General features: G+C 35.8%; 1 protein-coding gene across 1 annotated transcript in view; it reads right to left on the reverse strand.

Moving 5' to 3' along the window:
* The window catches only part of igsf21a (immunoglobin superfamily, member 21a), a 192729-nt gene that overhangs the window by 25462 nt on the left and 148544 nt on the right, over positions 1-18723 (reverse strand). Inside the window, exon 5 of the mRNA XM_008409119.3 lies at positions 16086-16201. Within this exon, the coding sequence (XP_008407341.1) occupies positions 16086-16201 (116 nt within the window). The remainder of the gene's footprint in view (positions 1-16085; positions 16202-18723) is intronic.

The following is an 18723-nucleotide window of genomic DNA, read 5'->3' on the forward strand; positions in this document are numbered from 1 at the left end:
ATGGGGGAATCAAGGGAACGAGACACACTTGGGAGACAATCAACGGGGAAGACGCAGAGACAGGACTCACATGGAACAGGATCACACAGAAAAACTCAGAAATAAACACGCAGAAACATGGATCATGACAATGAGAGTTTTAAAGGACAAAAAGTATGTGATTTTAGAATGATTTACTGGTTGACAGAAAATTGACAACAATAATAAAAACAACAACAACAATAATAATACATTTCATTTATAATGCCTTTTATACCTTTAGACCTCAAAGGGCAAAAACAAAACAAGTGATTGTAATGGATAAAATAAATAAATGAATAAAAGAGATTAAAAGCACTCTTTCCTTACTATATCTGTTTGTTTTTCTTTTAGTGGAAAGGAATAGCATTATATTTCTACTGGTTTGTAAGAAATATATTTTAAAAAAAACTCATTCTTCGACACAAAGGGATGTCCTTAATATCAGAGAATTTACAGCCGCAGTCTATGAGTTTAATAAAAATCTCTGACTGCCTAATCTCTTGACAGGGAATTCATATCTCATTCCAGTACATGCCCAGAAGATATTGGCATTGAAACAAGGTTGTATAGTCTTTGCCTGTGGTAACGCTATTTTTGAAACAATGTGCCTTTTTCCGTGTTGTTGAACAAAAGGACAGTTCAATCCACAGCTCTTTTGGGGGACATGTGGTCATCTAAATTCTAATTTCTGAGGATCAAAGAAATATTATTATAAGATGTGCATTTCACAGCCTTGTGTGCAGGTTTTTGGTATGCAGATTGTTCAAACATAGCACTAATGCTCTCTTTCAAGCTGTGGTGCCTCAAGCCAACATTTGCAAAAGATACACTACCTGGACAGCATTTAAGCACCAAATTTTGTGTCCTTCTCTATGAAAAGACATTAACCTTTGAAGTGACTGTATAATCTGTTTTGACACTGGGGTTTTGTTGTACTAGTTTTAAAACAGCCATCTCAGACTTCATTCCTGAATGGAAATATTTATTTTTAAATGGATATGACTAGCACAGCCTCATTTGTTTCAACTTCCATTTTAGCTATTTCAAATAAGTGGTCAATAACGTCCTTATCTGTGAGCCCTGATGATGATGTTCAGTGAATATTTTCGGTAACTGACACAACACTGTCATGTCAGGTCTGTCAGGTCTCCAGATTAAGTTGCATGTGCTTGCAGGTTTGTAAAGTTTATAGCTTACTTTACAAATGAGACCAGCCATCTTCAAACAGGAACACATACACAATTAAAAACCTAGCCTTGATCTCATTGATTCCACAGCACAATTAGATGTTTGAAATGGTGATAAATGATAATAAACGCAAATATGAATATTTTGGTAACTTCTGAATATTTTTGGTTGCATAAGTGTTTGAAATAATATTTAAAAAAGCATGTAAATGGTTTTAAAAACAGTTACAATTATACATCCAGGCTTAAGTACATGCAAAATCTGCAACTAACATTTGGACATAGTAAGTTACAATGTCAGAATATTGCAATCTGGTCACTAGTGTCAACGCTACTGCTGACCATACACAGATACAGTTTCCTTCTGCATTATTGTTTTGTCCGTCACTATGTGACCTCAATGACGTTTTTGGGAAAACCAAGTGGAGGCTTGTAAACAATATATTGACAACTAAGCCCAGTGGTGGTAGCTTCATGCTGTGCGACCACAGGTACTGCTGCATTGCATGAAGTTGTCAGAAGAAGAACTAACTCCAGATTTTTTAACTTCTCACTCAAAATAGGATAAAACTCAGACCTAATTTGAGTTAGTAAAAATACAATGATTCCAAATCTGGGTTTAGAATAATATAGCATGTCAGCACTAGCATTTCTAAATTGGTCCCAGAAATCATCTATGTTGAATGTTCATGGATTTCTGGCACAGACACATAAAAGCATCTCTCAATAAATAAATAAATCTACATCTTAAATATTGCATTTTAGGTAGCAAAAGTCCAACAAAATACAACTTGTTAATTGACAAACAAAAAGTCTAAGGTTAATTTGGAACCTATTCTGTTAAAGACTCTCAAGTATCCATGTCCTGTTTTCTGCATTTACCTTATGCTCTGAACCATGGCTTGAGATTCAAATGCTGCAATAGGCAGCATAAACATTAGCCTTATCCACAATGACCCCATTGCATCTGCTAGCAAGTCTGACTCTTCACTGTGTACCAAAGCACCTCATTAATTATCACAGCAGGTGGAAGGGGAACAGTGTGGATTAGACAGATCCATGCACCTGTTTCATAGCTTTTGTTGAACAAAATGGTGTTGGTATGCAATAACACCTGTTTCTGCTATAGAATTGTATAACAGAGAATTAAGTCAGTAAATCTGCATGACTGATTTGTTTCCATATCCATTATCAGGCAACTTGATTTATGGGTAAATTATTGAATAAATAGGACCTGATTTACTACCATGTGAGAGCTCTGTCCTCTGCATATTAAAGTCAAAGATAAGACTATAGCAAATGTATTATTTTCAGGTAAATATCGAGAACCTGCTTAGTCTTTCATAATAATTCTACTGTGACTTTTCCATTTGTCTACGTAAATTAATGTTTCATAAAATACATGACCGAAATAAACAGCATGTTGCTCCCGGGAAAATGTGAAACATTATTTCTGTGTCATTATCCTGCTTGTTTCATTTCCTCTTCCATCACAGGCAGATCAAATCTACAATATGGATATGAAAGCAGAAGATATGGATATGAGGTGACATATGTAAAAATAAGACTGATATAAGGGCTGAGAGATATCAGTCACATTTGTGACGATGCCTAAGGTAAGTACTTGTGCATGTGTTGATCTGAGATAATCTATTCATCCACAAGATGTTATGTAGCAAAAACCCAATAAAATTATATGCAGTTTTAGCCTGGTTGATATAGGTTATATTCTTGTTTTGTGTTTGCAACTGATGCATCACCAATTCTAAGAGTTATGTAAGGTTTAAACCACATCAATGCAATATTTTTGAATTTATTTCTAAGAACTACTAAACAGATTCATTATAACTTTTTGTTTGGAAAGCACCACAAGAATAAAGGTTTTCTAACATACAAACTTAACAGAATTTAGCTCTACTAGAATTTATGTTTATTGTCTCTTTGAATGTTCTAGCATTTCTAAGAAATTGGAAACTAAATGGACAAGGTTTCTGTTTGTCTGAAATGTTTTTTTGAAAATGTGGTAACATTTACACAAGTGAAGAAAGCCACCCACCATTATTTACCGTCATCATTTTTTCAATATTGATATTACTCTTAAAATGGCATCACCAGCCTTTATTGCAAAGCTAATTTGTTTTTCTTTGAGCTTCTGACTAATTTACAAAAAATCGAGTTTCTCTGACAAAGAGAAAAGTGAAAGCATATCCATTCTTTTATTCTTTTCAAATGAGACAGCAAACACTGATTAATTTTCCACATTTGATTATAAATCTGCCAAAGCAACACTTAATCTGTTTTTCACTGTGATACATGTCTCCTATAAATTGCTGCTTTCGACAAAGTGACACAGTCCCTTTTGTTGGGCAACGCTGTGAACAAGAAGCTTTTCACTCAGTTTATTGCAACTCATTTGCATTCATAGAATGGTTTTCACAATGTATATGTGTAAAAACATATTACCAATTATTGTGCTTCAAATTGAATTTGTTCATTGAGATGACTTGAAAAAAAAAAGATATGAATAAATTGCTTATTAAAGTGGAGGTCACGTTTATTGGCACCCTTGCGAAACATGTGAAATGCCCTGGAATAAATGTATAATTTATGCCAGCAACATAATTTCATATTAAAAGAATAAGTACAATCAAACCCCTATTTTGATATATTTCTCAATCAAGAAAAAAATATTAAGGTGAAAAAAACATGGTTTTAGTAAAATCATCATTGACACCCCTAATAACACTAAGGCAACACAGCTCCTTTACCATGCTAAACAATAAGCATTAGGTCATTTTTAACATTTTCAACCAGTATTTTGTGGAGGGTTCTTTTCCAAAAAAAACTACATCTTAATCTCATCTGACCAAAGAAAATGGTTGCATTTAGTTTAAAGAACATTATTACTTTTTCTGTGGTAGAACAGAAAAGTTTGAGTTTCAAACTTCCAAACAGCCGGCTGGATTGTAGGTAACATTGATAGTTTCTATGCAGACTTGGTGACCTCAATAAGTTCTAAAAAGACATGTTCTACCTTCCTTACATCATATGTACTGTGTATGGTAGCAATAAAAAGATGGGTCCTTATTGAGTCTAGTAGCTATAAAAACCATATATATATATATATATATATATATATATATATATATATATATATATATATATATAAACCAGCGTAAATAAAATTTCACATATTACTAATCAGAACTACCAAGAAACTCCCAAACTCTGAAAAAAGTTCAGTATAAATTAAAAATAAAGTTAAAATGTACATATGGATTACTGAGGGTCCCAATAACTGCAAAAATAAAATATAAAAAAAATATTTCTTATGGTTAGCCTTTCTCTAACCCATACCAAGTGTTCAAATAATTCACTGTCAAATTAGGCTAAAATCTTAATTTGTTTTAAAGCTTCATAGGCTGTTACAAGTTGTGCCAGTCAATGTGTCTGGCAATGTGTGTCCTTTTTACGTGTAGAATAGGGAGTAAAATGAAAAACGAGCTTGTTAGGTGGTACATTTAGCTGTCATGGGACCTGGAAAGTGGTGCTCACCACCATGTAAAAGAGGATTTTGGAGTGTTTTTGGCATGGCAGCTCTATTGTTCTCTTACAAGCAGTGTTGCTGCATGGAGTAAAGTGATTATCAATCACGCCTCTGTTATAAATCCCCAAATACTTCATACTCCAATATCTGCGCACAATGAAGGCAGACAAAACCATTTATTTGATGCTGAAATGAATTAGAACTGAAAAAAAGAGATGTAATTCTAAGCTGGAGCCCATGCATAATGCCAAGACAGTGGAAAAAAAAGATATGAATAAATTGCTTATTAAAGTGGAGGTCACGTTTATTGGCACCCTTGCGAAACATGTGAAATGCCCTGGAATAAATGTATAATTTATGCCAGCAACATAATTTCATATTAAAAGAATAAGTACAATCAAACCCCTATTTTGATATATTTCTCAATCAAGAAAAAAATATTAAGGTGAAAAAAACATGGTTTTAGTAAAATCATCATTGACACCCCTAATAACACTAAGGCAACACAGCTCCTTTACCATGCTAAACAATAAGCATTAGGTCATTTTTAACATTTTCAACCAGTATTTTGTGGAGGGTTCTTTTCCAAAAAAAACTACATCTTAATCTCATCTGACCAAAGAAAATGGTTGCATTTAGTTTAAAGAACATTATTACTTTTTCTGTGGTAGAACAGAAAAGTTTGAGTTTCAAACTTCCAAACAGCCGGCTGGATTGTAGGTAACATTGATAGTTTCTATGCAGACTTGGTGACCTCAATAAGTTCTAAAAAGACATGTTCTACCTTCCTTACATCATATGTACTGTGTATGGTAGCAATAAAAAGATGGGTCCTTATTGAGTCTAGTAGCTATAAAAACCATATATATATATATATATGTATATATATATATATATATATATATAAACCAGCGTAAATAAAATTTCACATATTACTAATCAGAACTACCAAGAAACTCCCAAACTCTGAAAAAAGTTCAGTATAAAATAAAATAAAGTTAAAATGTACATATGGATTACTGAGGGTCCCAATAACTGCAAAAATAAAATATAAAAAAAATATTTCTTATGGTTAGCCTTTCTCTAACCCATACCAAGTGTTCAAATAATTCACTGTCAAATTAGGCTAAAATCTTAATTTGTTTTAAAGCTTCATAGGCTGTTACAAGTTGTGCCAGTCAATGTGTCTGGCAATGTGTGTCCTTTTTACGTGTAGAATAGGGAGTAAAATGAAAAACGAGCTTGTTAGGTGGTACATTTAGCTGTCATGGGACCTGGAAAGTGGTGCTCACCACCATGTAAAAGAGGATTTTGGAGTGTTTTTGGCATGGCAGCTCTATTGTTCTCTTACAAGCAGTGTTGCTGCATGGAGTAAAGTGATTATCAATCACGCCTCTGTTATAAATCCCCAAATACTTCATACTCCAATATCTGCGCACAATGAAGGCAGACAAAACCATTTATTTGATGCTGAAATGAATTAGAACTGAAAAAAAGAGATGTAATTCTAAGCTGGAGCCCATGCATAATGCCAAGACAGTGGCAAAATTAGGCTGGGATGGTATGAAAAGGGTTTCGCATTTCTCTCTGAATAGACGGTGATGAAAGCACCTGCACTCTGAACGCTGCCAAGCTGCTCCCACCTCAAAAATATTTCAAACTCCAACTCTTTTCAAAATGTAACAATGACACTTTGGTCCATGTACACCTTTATGTTGCTGCAATTAATTATGGTCGTGTCAAAGGAACAAGGCAGTAATTTTCATAGTGACAGGATTTTTCAATGAGAGTACAGAAGCAGAAAAAAAATAAGAGAGAGGCAATGAGAGAGATCCTGGCCACGAGTTAATCAGTTTTCCCGTTTATTATTAACTGTTATTATGTTTCCTCTTTTCAATCAGTGCTTGCTTGTGCTCTAAGGATGTTCTAATAGTTGCACTGGGGAGATATGATTGATATGTCACCAGCTTGCTCAGTAACATCAGATGCCGACAGATCTTAAAACATAATGCCAGATACTTTTCACAAATAACGTCTTTTAGTTTCAGCTTTTTCAAAAATATACCATTGGAACTTGGCAAAAAGTGCAGAGAAGCAGTAACATTTGAAAGAAAAATTTTGCCTTGAAGAAGAAAGATTTATATACGGAAATAAACTGCTGCACGGTCATGTGTATATCAAGGTGCAGATCAAAGCAGGAACCCACTACAGCACATAAGATCAAGGCTGAGAAGTAAGAAAAATGAAGCTTTTTGAATATGAAAGAAAACCTATAATATGCACTCTGGCCATCATTGTCAGGCAAAAGTTCTTTGAAAAGATGTAATGGATATGTATTCAAGGTTGCATAAAGACAATCAGATAGAAATAAGTGTGTGATGCAGAGACCCTATCATTGTACAAATGGTGGCTGTATGGTGTTCACATTTAAACAGCTATAAATTTACTCCGGAATAAAAAACAAACAAAAAAAAAACAAACACAGGCAGCAGTTTATGATAGCCTTATCATAAACTTGCTCAGGTTACATATAACCCGAGCAATGTTGTATGTAGAACAGTCAGTTACATCACATGATTCTTTCTAAAACTGAATGTCATAAAACTGTTAATATTGTTCAGTAAAGCTTGTTCAATTGAAAAAGAGAAACCCATTGTTCGTTCTGGTGTTGCTCCTCTTCCTTTAGAAAATGCTCTATGCATTCTCTATGGGGTTTAGGTTAGGGCAGTTTGGTGACCACTCAAGCAATGATACTATGGTCACTAAAACAAACATAAGTACTTTTCATAGAGTATGCAGCTGGCAAGTCCTGCTGAAAAACAGATTTTCTAACATCTTGTCGGCAGACGGAAGTCTACTGCCTGCCCAGACTGGGAAGCAGAGTCATAGTTTAATGCACCTCTCTGCTGCTTCTGTACTGTTACATACATATTGCACCACTGAGTCAATGGGCTGGTAAAATGTTGAGCGTTTTTTTGTCAACAATCCAAATAAGATAACCTAACAGGATTTGCTCCTAACAGGATTTAGGAGCAAATCCCAAATCCTATGTATAAATATAAATAAATAAGTATTAAGTAAGTATAAAATAAGAATATTATATAACATAATGTCAACTGAACAGAAAAATAACACAATTAAATGTGGTTTAGTAAAAATAATCTCTCTTCAAAGATAAAACATCTGCAGACCTACCCACATTTGTTTTTTAACCTTGGGTTGATTTGTCATTAAGTGTGAACAACTAACTATTTTTCCAAGACAATTTTTTTTAAATGAACTTTTAAGTTTATTTACAAAAACTTTTTAATCTAACCAAGTGCACTGGCCCTGAAAGAATTATCATGGATTTTATCAGAGAATTCTGTAACAACCTTTAAGTTATCTGTTACATTTTATTTTCCTCAGTAACACAGAACAACACAGCACAGGACAGTAACACTTTATTTGAAGAATCATTGACAATATTCATGAAGGCTTATTCATGTTTATAACAGGTGTTATGTCATGTTTATGACAGTGTCATGTCGGTCTTATTCACCCCCTTCAAATAAAGTGTTACCACACAGGACAATAACAAAATTCACACCCCATCACAAACTGATGTTCTTGTTAACAGCGTTACTACTTCACTGCATGTTGCATTAGACAATGTAGCCCCGTTGAAAAGAAGGGAATTAGACCCTGGGAGACTGGCTTGCTGGTTTAAGTCAAAGCTGCATATTTTAAAAGTGCATCGGTAGGACATTAGATGCAAAATGACACTTTACACATCTAGATTAGCCCCACTTAATATGGAAAAACAGTCTATTGTAAAAAAAAAAAAAAAAAAAACGAAATAGGAAAGTGTCTTTCCCATTTGCTAGAGGAGAACAAGACTTATTCTAGGTTTCCTTTTAGTACAGTTGTGAGACTTACACAGAGTCCTGGTTCTACTGAGCCACTCAGCTCTCAGGAGTCAAGACTTTATGGGATTCTTTACAAATAAAATGCATCCTATGAAAAACAGAATCATTGACATCCTCCCCTGAAGAGGCCTTAAAAAAACAAGGGAGCACAGGAGGTAAGCATAAAACCTTTTTTTTTCAGTTGAGTTTTCTGAATTTTTAAAACATTATTTTCATCTTGCCTTCAACTTAAACCCAATTCCAACCAAATTATTTAGGAAAGTGTTTCCTTTGATTACCATCTCCATTTTGGATATGATTCATCTATCCCCAGTTAACGGACAATTACCAGAGGCTTTTAAGGTTGCTGTAATAAAACCATTACTTAAACCCTTTTCTCAATCAAGATGACTTGGAGGGGACCTATTATGCTTCCTTGAACAAGGTGGGGTAAAGTCGATGAGCTACACACATGTTCATAATTTTTTTTGCACAAAATAATTCTCATGCTGAATTCTGTCTATTTTGAGCTCCTTTCAGCATGAGCTGTTTTACGGCTACGTCACTAATATGCAAATGAGCTACTGATGGCCATACCTAACTTATACTATACTTTGACTTTATAAATGTGAAAGTGGCTGCAAAACCAGAAATGCAACTGTACAACCATACATTTTTGACCCCGACACAGACCGAAAGACGGGGAGCATCCTACACAACTATAAAGGACGCATCAAGCTGTGTCCTTTATAGTTAGTCATATTTAGTCTGCAGATTTGCAACAGTAGGAATAAATCTTTCCTTCAGCTGAGGTCTTTTGGCAAATTCTGCCAAAACAGTTGTATTTTTCTCAGCAGTTGGTGATGGGCTGGGCTAAGTAGATATTGACTTTGAATGATTGCAACATTAAATTGGCCTCAAGTAATAAAGAAAGAACCTTGGTGGTATCTTAGACTGGGAAAAATTTCAAGGATTTATTTATTTATTTCACTTCCAGAATATTGACAAACTTTTCAGCATCATTCATGTTCAGGAATGATGCTGAAAACAAGTCAGTGTATTTGGGAGTTCAAGGCTGGACTATTGTAAACTCTTACTAAACTAAATAGTACAAAAAATTAAGGCCACAAGCCTTCTGCTTATCTAAAGTATTCTGGTAAAAATTAAAATAAAAAAATAAAAATACATGAAATTTCACTTTATCTATATTGGCTGCTGGTTAAATTTAAAATTATCTTTCTTCATAACCAAGCTGTGATATATCATAACTCTGATTGTGTTATAGGTTTACAAGAGAGCACTCTCAGACTGCAGCTTCCCTGGTTACTTTCCATCATTTGTAGAAGTAAGAATGGAAAGCAGATCTTTTAGTCTCCTGTGGAAGAGAAGTGTGACAGTATGTCAGCATCATTCACGTCAGACTGTCTTGCATAGATTTTCCAACCCAAATGACAAGTAAAACATTTTGAAGATCCATAATAAGGCATTGTTTGAACATAGCAGCCAGTGTTCTGTAGCATTTACTGTTAATCTGAATGGTGGTAGCTTGCTGATACATTCTGATTTCTGCTGAAGTGACTTTCCACTCACTCCCTGATGTTGTCAAAAAGTTCAAATAAACACAGTATTAAAATCAACACAAAGAAAGAACATTCACCAGTTTCGCTACACGGTTTTCTTTTGCTGATTTCTGTGCTCTCAAGACAGTCTGCCTGAACCTTTCACTTACATTGCAACCTGTGAGACTGCATCTCCAGCAGAAAATTTCCTGCTGTGAGGTAAATTTGTGAGCTGTACCTGAGAAAATGTCCAGAAGAAATTTTTTCATGCATTCTCTTGAGTATTTCTCACACTGATACATCCTACCAAGTTTTTATGGCATTTCCGAGGCTTCAGTTAGGATCTGAAAAAGTTTAGTTGCAGGTAAAATAAGGACAGTTTTCAGTATAAGGGAGAAATCACACACACAAAACAAGAGAACTATATATCTATCTATCTATCTATCTATCTATCTATATATATTAACCCACTGATTATCTATATATATATATATATATATTAACCCACTGATTAGTGAGTTAACTCGCAGCTGCACAGTAAACCCATTGATTTTTTTTTTTTTTTACAGCATACAGCCGCTCCCCTCTCTTCCAGGTACTGCGTACCCCTGCTAAATATTTTAGGGGTACACAGTACCCTGCCGTACCCCTTACTTTCATCCCTATATATATTTCATCCCTATATATATATATATATAGGGATTCTGCGCAGTATCTTGGCTGTGCCTAGAACTGCACATTTCTGGACTGAGATGTCTGATGTTGTTCCTGGGATCTGTTTGAGCCACTGCTCCAGTTTGGGGGTGACTGCCCCGAGGGCCCCGATGACCACAGGCACCACTGTGGTCTTCACCTTCCAGGTCTTTTCCAGTTCCTCCCTGAGGCCCTGGTACTTCTCCAATTTCTCATGCTCCTTTTTCCTGATGTTGTAGTCACTTGGTATTGCTACATCCACCACAACGGCTTTCCTCTGTTCTTTATCCACCACCACAATGTCCGGTTGGTTCGCCATTACCATCTTGTCTGTCTGGATCTGGAAGTCCCACAGGATCTTAGCTCGGTCATTCTCCACCACCTTTGGGGGTGTTCCCCACTTTGATCTCGGGGCTTCCAGTCCATATTCTGCACAGATGTTCCTGTACACTATGCCCGCCACTTGGTTATGTCGTTCCATGTATGCTTTCCCTGCCAGCATCTTGCACCCTGCTATTATGTGCTGGACTGTCTCAGGGGCCTCCTTGCACAACCTACACCTTGGGTCTTGTCTGGTGTAGTAGATCTGAGCCTCTATTGCTCTGGTGTTTATATATATATATATATATATATATATATAGGGGTACTGTGTACCCCTAAAATATTCAGCAGGGGTATGCAGTACCTGCAAGAGAGGTGAGCGGCTGTATGCTGTAAAAAAAAAAAAAAATCAATGGGTTCACTGTGCAGCTGCGAGTTAACCCACTAATCAGCCGTGACTGATTAGTTTTTTCAAGAACAATCTAAAACACGACTTAATCAGTTCATATATAGCTTTTTCCTCATTTCATATGGTCTCTGAACTGTTCGTGCTTTGCTAGAGCAGGGGCGCAACACGTCGATCGCGGAAGGTTTTGAGTCGATCTCGGCATTAGGAGACAAACTGAACGTCGCCAGGAGGCTGAGAGCAGCACGCCCTCCTCTGACTGGCTTAAAACGTTCGTAACTTCATTAAAGAACAACAACAACAAAAATCGCCAAAACGTGTTCAAATTAATGATCCAACAGCAATAATAATCTCAGTAATTATTGTTTCAACAATGTGTTGCGCAATTCTGTGCGTTTCGGTTCCATTATCAAAATAACGAGCAGAGCAGGAGTTTAAAATTAACTAATCAACCACCGCTGTGTTCGGGGAGGCTTATTAATTATCGCAAAATAAATATCAAGCCTGAACACATAATATCGTAACTGACATAATGTTATGTTTTTAACGTAATCTCTGGTCGGCTTGCGGAGCGCAGGCGGTTGCCATGGCAACGGGTGTGCTTAAATGACAGAGAGAGACAGAGCGTAAAAAGGTGCGAGTGGTTTAGAGTTGATCACCTGTTCAGGTTGTTTTACTTTTGTTTACCTTTGTCTTGGCTCATCACAGCCGCTGTAATTTCTGAACGAATAAACGACAAACTAGGACTAATTATATCGTTCTTTGTGAATATACGTCATTTACAGCAAACATCAAACACGGTAAATATGTTTCATTAAGTATTTAAAAAACAAATGGCTTCTACCGCGATAATTATGTGAAATTAAATTAATTGTCTAATATTAAAAAAATGTTTGGTGCTGTCGGGCTCAGAGTCTGAGAGGCTTTTCCTCTATCAAACAATTTTTTGCCTCTTATGTAGTGGAAATATTGATGTTGATGAGACTTAATGATAACCTTTTTCAATCTTTATAGCTCCACTCCACTCAAATGACAGTGAAATAAAATCTAGCCCAACATCTGGTTTGAGGTGATTCCTCTGGAACCTGTTGGAGGAAAAATATCCCAACTTCACAAGATGAGCTTTTAACTTATCAGAGCTCTGTGGTTCCTCTTGTCAGTATGAGAGTCAGGATGAGGAGGCACCATGTTAGGAAGACGAAGTGGAAGCTGCAGGATCTTCAGAACAAAGAGGTCATGATGCTAGGCTACTGATTATCCCTGTCTGGACACAGGATCAATAGAACCAGTTTAAAAGCTAAAATTAATGGTTATATGCCAGACATGGAAAATTGGGATGCACTCCATGCCATGATGTTCAGAATTTAGGTCTCATGGCATCTCAAGGTGTTAACATTGCAGCCAGTGCTGAGAGAAATACAGCTTTATTTTGTAACAATTCAAGAGCTACCCAGCTTTTATCGCTTTGCAAAAAAATTAATCAGCACAGAAACTCCAGAGCACACAAAGAAGCTATATTTTGTCATATTACCCCCAAGAATTTAAAACTACTTTCACCCCTGTATATATATATATATATACTTGTTTTGTTTTTTGCTCTCATTTTGTTAGGATTAGGGTTCCCTTCCTCACAGGCTACCTTGTAAAAATGTTTTTGTATTTTCAGTACTATACTGCATCTTACATTACTAAAAGCTAACATAAATCTAATCATCTGACTTAAAGCTATGAGGAGGAGGCAGAAAAATGTTTGTCCAAACACTCAGGAAGATATATTGAGAATTTTCTTTCTCTCATAGATTTTTCAGTTTTTCAAAATCTTTGATCTGTTTTTTTTATGCTAAAGGAGCACTAGAGATACTCAAGGAGTTTTTCCTCTTGTGATATTTGCTCACAGGTGTTTTCACTTGTCCCAACTAATTACACCCTCTTCGTGAGAGAGGAACGGCTGTTGTTACATCTGAGTCTTCTCTTGATTTGTTATGTTCACATTAGAAAAAAATCTGTCTAGTGTATGAATGAAACATATCTTTTTAGTTTTACACTTTTGAAAAGTGGTATGCGGGTGTAAAAGGTATGGTCTTTCAGTGTATTATAATTTGTCTTTTTATTTAGCTAGTGTGGTTAAAATTCTTCAGTGACCAAAAAAGCATTGAAAAAGCAAACCTTTAAATAAACTTGACAAATGTTAGGATATAGGACTCATTGAGAGGTTCAAACTCAGATTTTTTTTCTGCAGTAAGGATGCTTGCTTTGATGTTTTCTCTTGTTTATACTTCAACCTAAATGCAGGTGCATCTCTACAACAACACATTGCCCCCATAATTGTTATGGTTTGAAATCCCACATAATTATCTCTTTCAGTTTATATCCATGCATTTTTTTTTTTTTTTTATTAAAGTCAATTTTACTTACCCAGTATGCATTTCCATCAAGCCTCAACATTCTTGACTATGTGAGAGTAAATATGCCTGCATTTTAAGCAGTCTACTTGTGGTGCCCCTTGTTTCTTCTTATGCATATCAAAACCTGAATTGCTCACATTGCCCACTGGGTTGAGGACTGCTGATGTGCAGTCTTGAGTTTGACACTTGCCCTTAGTCATCTGGGATGTTTGGAAAGAAAAGGGAAAAGCTGAAGGGTGTTTCTTAGACCAAGAAGGATTCGTGGCTCTATAGCTAATTAACAGTCACGTCGCTTTCAAAATTTCAACCAGCTGTATGATCCTTTGCTATGGTGAAATTAGGCAAAATATTTAACTAGACTTTCTGAGATATTTTGGGATTCACTTTCTGAATTACAGTCCATTGAAGCCTGGGGCTTTTCTGGGTTAACAGTTGATTTGTTTCAGTGAAATGCACTTTAAATTATTTTCTCTTTCTTTTTGACTTGGAGGCTATTTTTTCTTACATTATTCATATATTATTATATTTTTAACTAAACTTATAGCTAGCAAACTAAGTCTTTACATTTATAATCTATTAAAACCTTCAGTACATAATTGTTGGTTTCTGGCTTATGATGGTTAAATCAAAATAAAATATTTTTTCACATCCTCAAGTAACAAGGCAATGTTACTTGAGGCAATGATGTTTTCTTTCTTCAGTTAAAGCTGTAGTGAAACGTGGATCTTAAAACTTTTATTGTTTTATATATACATTGTCTGCAATCTAATTGTGGATTGAGCAGCCAGGTTCTTTATTTTAATGCTTTCTCAACTCATTCATTAGCTTGCTGTGTGAACGACAAAGCTAATTAATAACAGTGTAACTTATCCAATGACACAGTGACAGTTCTTGCTTGCTGACCAGCTGCAAGCTGTCAGACATCTTTGTCTCCATTATCTTTTAGAAAAAAAAAGATCCAGCAGTTGTAAGCTTACATGGCTTAAGACTCTGCATGAAATCACAACAGGGGAGAACCTCACTCATCACGGCATCAAACAGGAAGTACCGGAAATCATTTTCACCTTGTATTCACCCCTTACTGGGCTCATAATTGCAACAGATAGGTATGCTCAGGGCCTGCAGTCCATTACCATATACCCGTGGACAATGATTAATGGTCTGTTGAGAATGAACAGCAAATGGATGCTCTCATGCAGTGTCCATAAGCTCATATACCACCAAATAAGTAAGGCCTTTTCTTGTTCTCCAGAATGTTGAGGGGAAAAAAACTGGCACATGACGGCATACATGTAGCACCACAAAGCTGTACAGTTTGACCCTTCAAATTTAAGTGCAAGAGTATTGTTTATGATCATTTTACATTTAGTCACGACCACATCACCACATTAAATCAACTCTACTGAATGTGACCATTACTAATGAAATTAAGCATTGTTTAGGGAAAAAAAAGAAACTCTTTGAACATCTGTGGGAGGTACTGAGATCAAAAGCTTGCCATGGCAATGTGTACTCTACTGCATGGATTCATTGAGGCTTCAAGTTTCTGTGCTACTATTTGGCCTTGTGTCATTATTCCCTTTGTCAATCCCCTTAAATTGTCCTTCTTTCTGCCCTCCCCTCACGCACAGACTCTGTAATTTATTGCCGGTCACCTGATGCACATTTGTCATCAGCTCTTAAGGAAGTATTATCTCCTGAATCCTTTGCTCTCTGCACTACCATTGTGAGTTTACTATCTGTTCTGCTCCTGCTTGATCATCTGTGGTCTTAGGTGGCCTTGCCTTTACAGATAACTTGCTCTTAAGTGGTTTTAGTTTTGTTCTGTGTGTGATGAATAGAAGAGTTCTAAGGCTTTGAGTCCACTTCAGTCTTTGAATTTTGCTTTTGGATCCTTTCTTTTCTTACACACCATGAAACCATTGAGCTGACAGTCAAACATTTTTCCATGGGAAAAAAAAAATGCTGCCGATGGGAAAAAAATAACAGGTAAATTAAAGGTTTTATTTTTCTGTAAAAAAAAATAAATAAATAAATAAAAAACACATCTTAAACTCACCGATGGGGCTGGTTTTCCTCCTTTTGCTGTGCAGACAAGAGTAAAATTCTGAGCTTGGTATCGACTGAAGGGGGCTGGAGTGTTCTCAGCCAGCACTGATATGTTATTTGGAGGAGCTGTGAAGGACAGAGGGAAGTATTGGTGAAACAACAACTTAATAACGTATGTCACATTGATAAAAAAAATAAAAACATGGACATAACCTTTCCATCATATCATAGTTTACCAGTGGTCAGTTAGTTAACTTCTACAGCAGGAGTTTGTAACCTGCAGCTCTGGAGCATCATGTGGCTTCCTGAGTGCTTCACGGTGGCTCTTAATAAGTTTGATAAAGGATTATGCAGAACTGAGCAGGGTTGATTTTTTTTTTTTTAGGATACATTTTAATAAACAGCTTTATGTTTTTGTTAGGCTTGGTTCAATATCGGCATAGGAACTCTACAATCAGACTTCAAACTATATGCTTTTCTTCATTTTCCCTAAACACAAAACATTTGCTATCCAGAATAAAATGCCTGTTTTTTGTTTCCATTAAATCGGCTGATAGAGATTTTGATGTTAAACAAAACAATCACAACAATGTTTCATGCAACACAAAATAGATTAAATTTTAAACAAGCAGTTCAGCATTTTAACGGTCTGAGGCAGTTTTTGGTTAACTTTAAGACATGAATTCATTTAATAACAATACATTTTATTTATAAAGCCCTTTATAACTCCAATTGAAATATCTATTCATTAGAATCAAGGATAAAAATGGCTCTGTCTTCGATTTGTTGACTCCTGATCTAAAGCATGTGTAAGTACTTTCATAATAAACAGAAATATTTTGACATTTAATGACTAAATGCAAATTACTCATTTTGATCACTATCATGTAAAGGAAGATCTCAAAGTAAGAAATGGAGATGTAAGTTTTCACTCTGCTCAGATATTGTTTTCACCAGGCTTTCATCCTCTGCTCGGAACACTTTTGTGCTTTTCTGGGATATTATTTCACTTGAAATTAAGCTGTGAGATTTTTCTTACTACAAAAGGCCCAAGCTCTGATCACAGTAGGAATTCATGTAACCTACTGTATAGTAAGGTAGTCATGAGGTGAGATAAGGATATCTTTTGAAGGTACGATTTATGAATACAAGTGTCACGCTTTAAGGCAGCGATGCTGACAGAAGAAGGTCATAGAGGGAGTGGTGCCTTTTTAATGTGTCCGTTTTTATGAGTAAATCTATCTAACACTTTTAAACAGACATGCCAAAGCAATTAATTGATTTAAAGAAGGTAGGGGGTTTACAACGGGATTCAGCTGCCGGCCTGGGTGCCTCTGTGTTTCCACATCTCTTAATTGCTTATTGATAGAACTCATATGGTTGTAAATTAACCTTAGAACACTCCATTAGCTTACTGACAAGCCTGCTTCATCGTGGCATATGATTAGCTGTCAGTGGTCTGCTTCTGAGTTGTCATGCTTAAGGATTTAACAGTGAGGTTATGCATACTGCAGTTCATCTAGCAGTCAAGTCAGGCCAATACATAAAATGCATTATAGAGTGATAAACAATGTGAAACAATATCAATTTCCTCAGTTCTAATTGGATAAGTTTTCTTTCTAGATACTCGAGCAAATGTGCACTCAACATTGTCCCTTAGTCCAATTGGAAACCGTGATGTAAGCTATTTAGACAGTGTTAACATTTATGAATTTAAAACATGGTTTTGTATAAATATGCAGCATTTTGTATAACATTGTAAGTTAATTATTTTTTATTAAACTGATGACTTCTACTTTAATGATAAATATAGACGCTGAGATAAATAACTGTTCTCGCCTGTCAAGCTAGTTGAGGAAAGCTGCACATTGATCAGGGTGCCGTGTTGAATTCAGCCCATGGAAGGGGGGGCCACCTAATGGGAAACTAAGCCTGAGACAGCAATAAGCCCTGGTATAACATTTGACATGATTAATACTGAGACCTACTGTGGGTAGCATGCTATTTGCATACACAACAGGCCTGTACAGGATTAAGATGGTTGGCTGTGACGATGAATTCTAAGCTTTTCATACTTCATTAGACAGTAGATCTCTCCTCTCCACTAGTTAGAGATTCAGCTCCGTTTTCAAATAGAATTGGATTTACTAAGATGGTCACACTTTAAGGCTAATTTGAAAACAACACATAAATATTTCAGTTTTTCAATTAAGAAGGGTGCAGTATGATGCAACAGCATATGTTAGTCGTCATATAGAGTGGAGAAAGAAAACCATAGTCAAACTAACACTAATCTTCATGTCGGTATGAGGAGGGGGGAAAGTGACCAAAGAGAGAGGGTCACTCCACTGATTTACTTTCACCAGTCTATATCTTTATAAATATCAATTTATTCTTTTTTCTGTTACCCGCCTCCCCACCACCACCTTCCTCAAACCCCAACAAATCTGGAGGTTGTTTCTAAGTGTTGCAGCTACTGTGTTTGATCACTGCTAAATCTAACTTATATATATATATTTTTATTTTTGGTTTTGTTTTTCTCATTAAGCTCTTTGTCTTGAATTGATTTGAAGTTTCTTCTGGTTACTCTTTGTAAGTCTACATATTTTTATAAGTGAATAAATAATAATTTTTAAAATAACTTTCAT

Source organism: Poecilia reticulata, chromosome 5, assembly GCF_904066995.2.
Source record: "Poecilia reticulata chromosome 5, P_reticulata-male-v2, whole genome shotgun sequence".
NCBI lineage: Eukaryota > Metazoa > Chordata > Actinopteri > Cyprinodontiformes > Poeciliidae > Poecilia > Poecilia reticulata.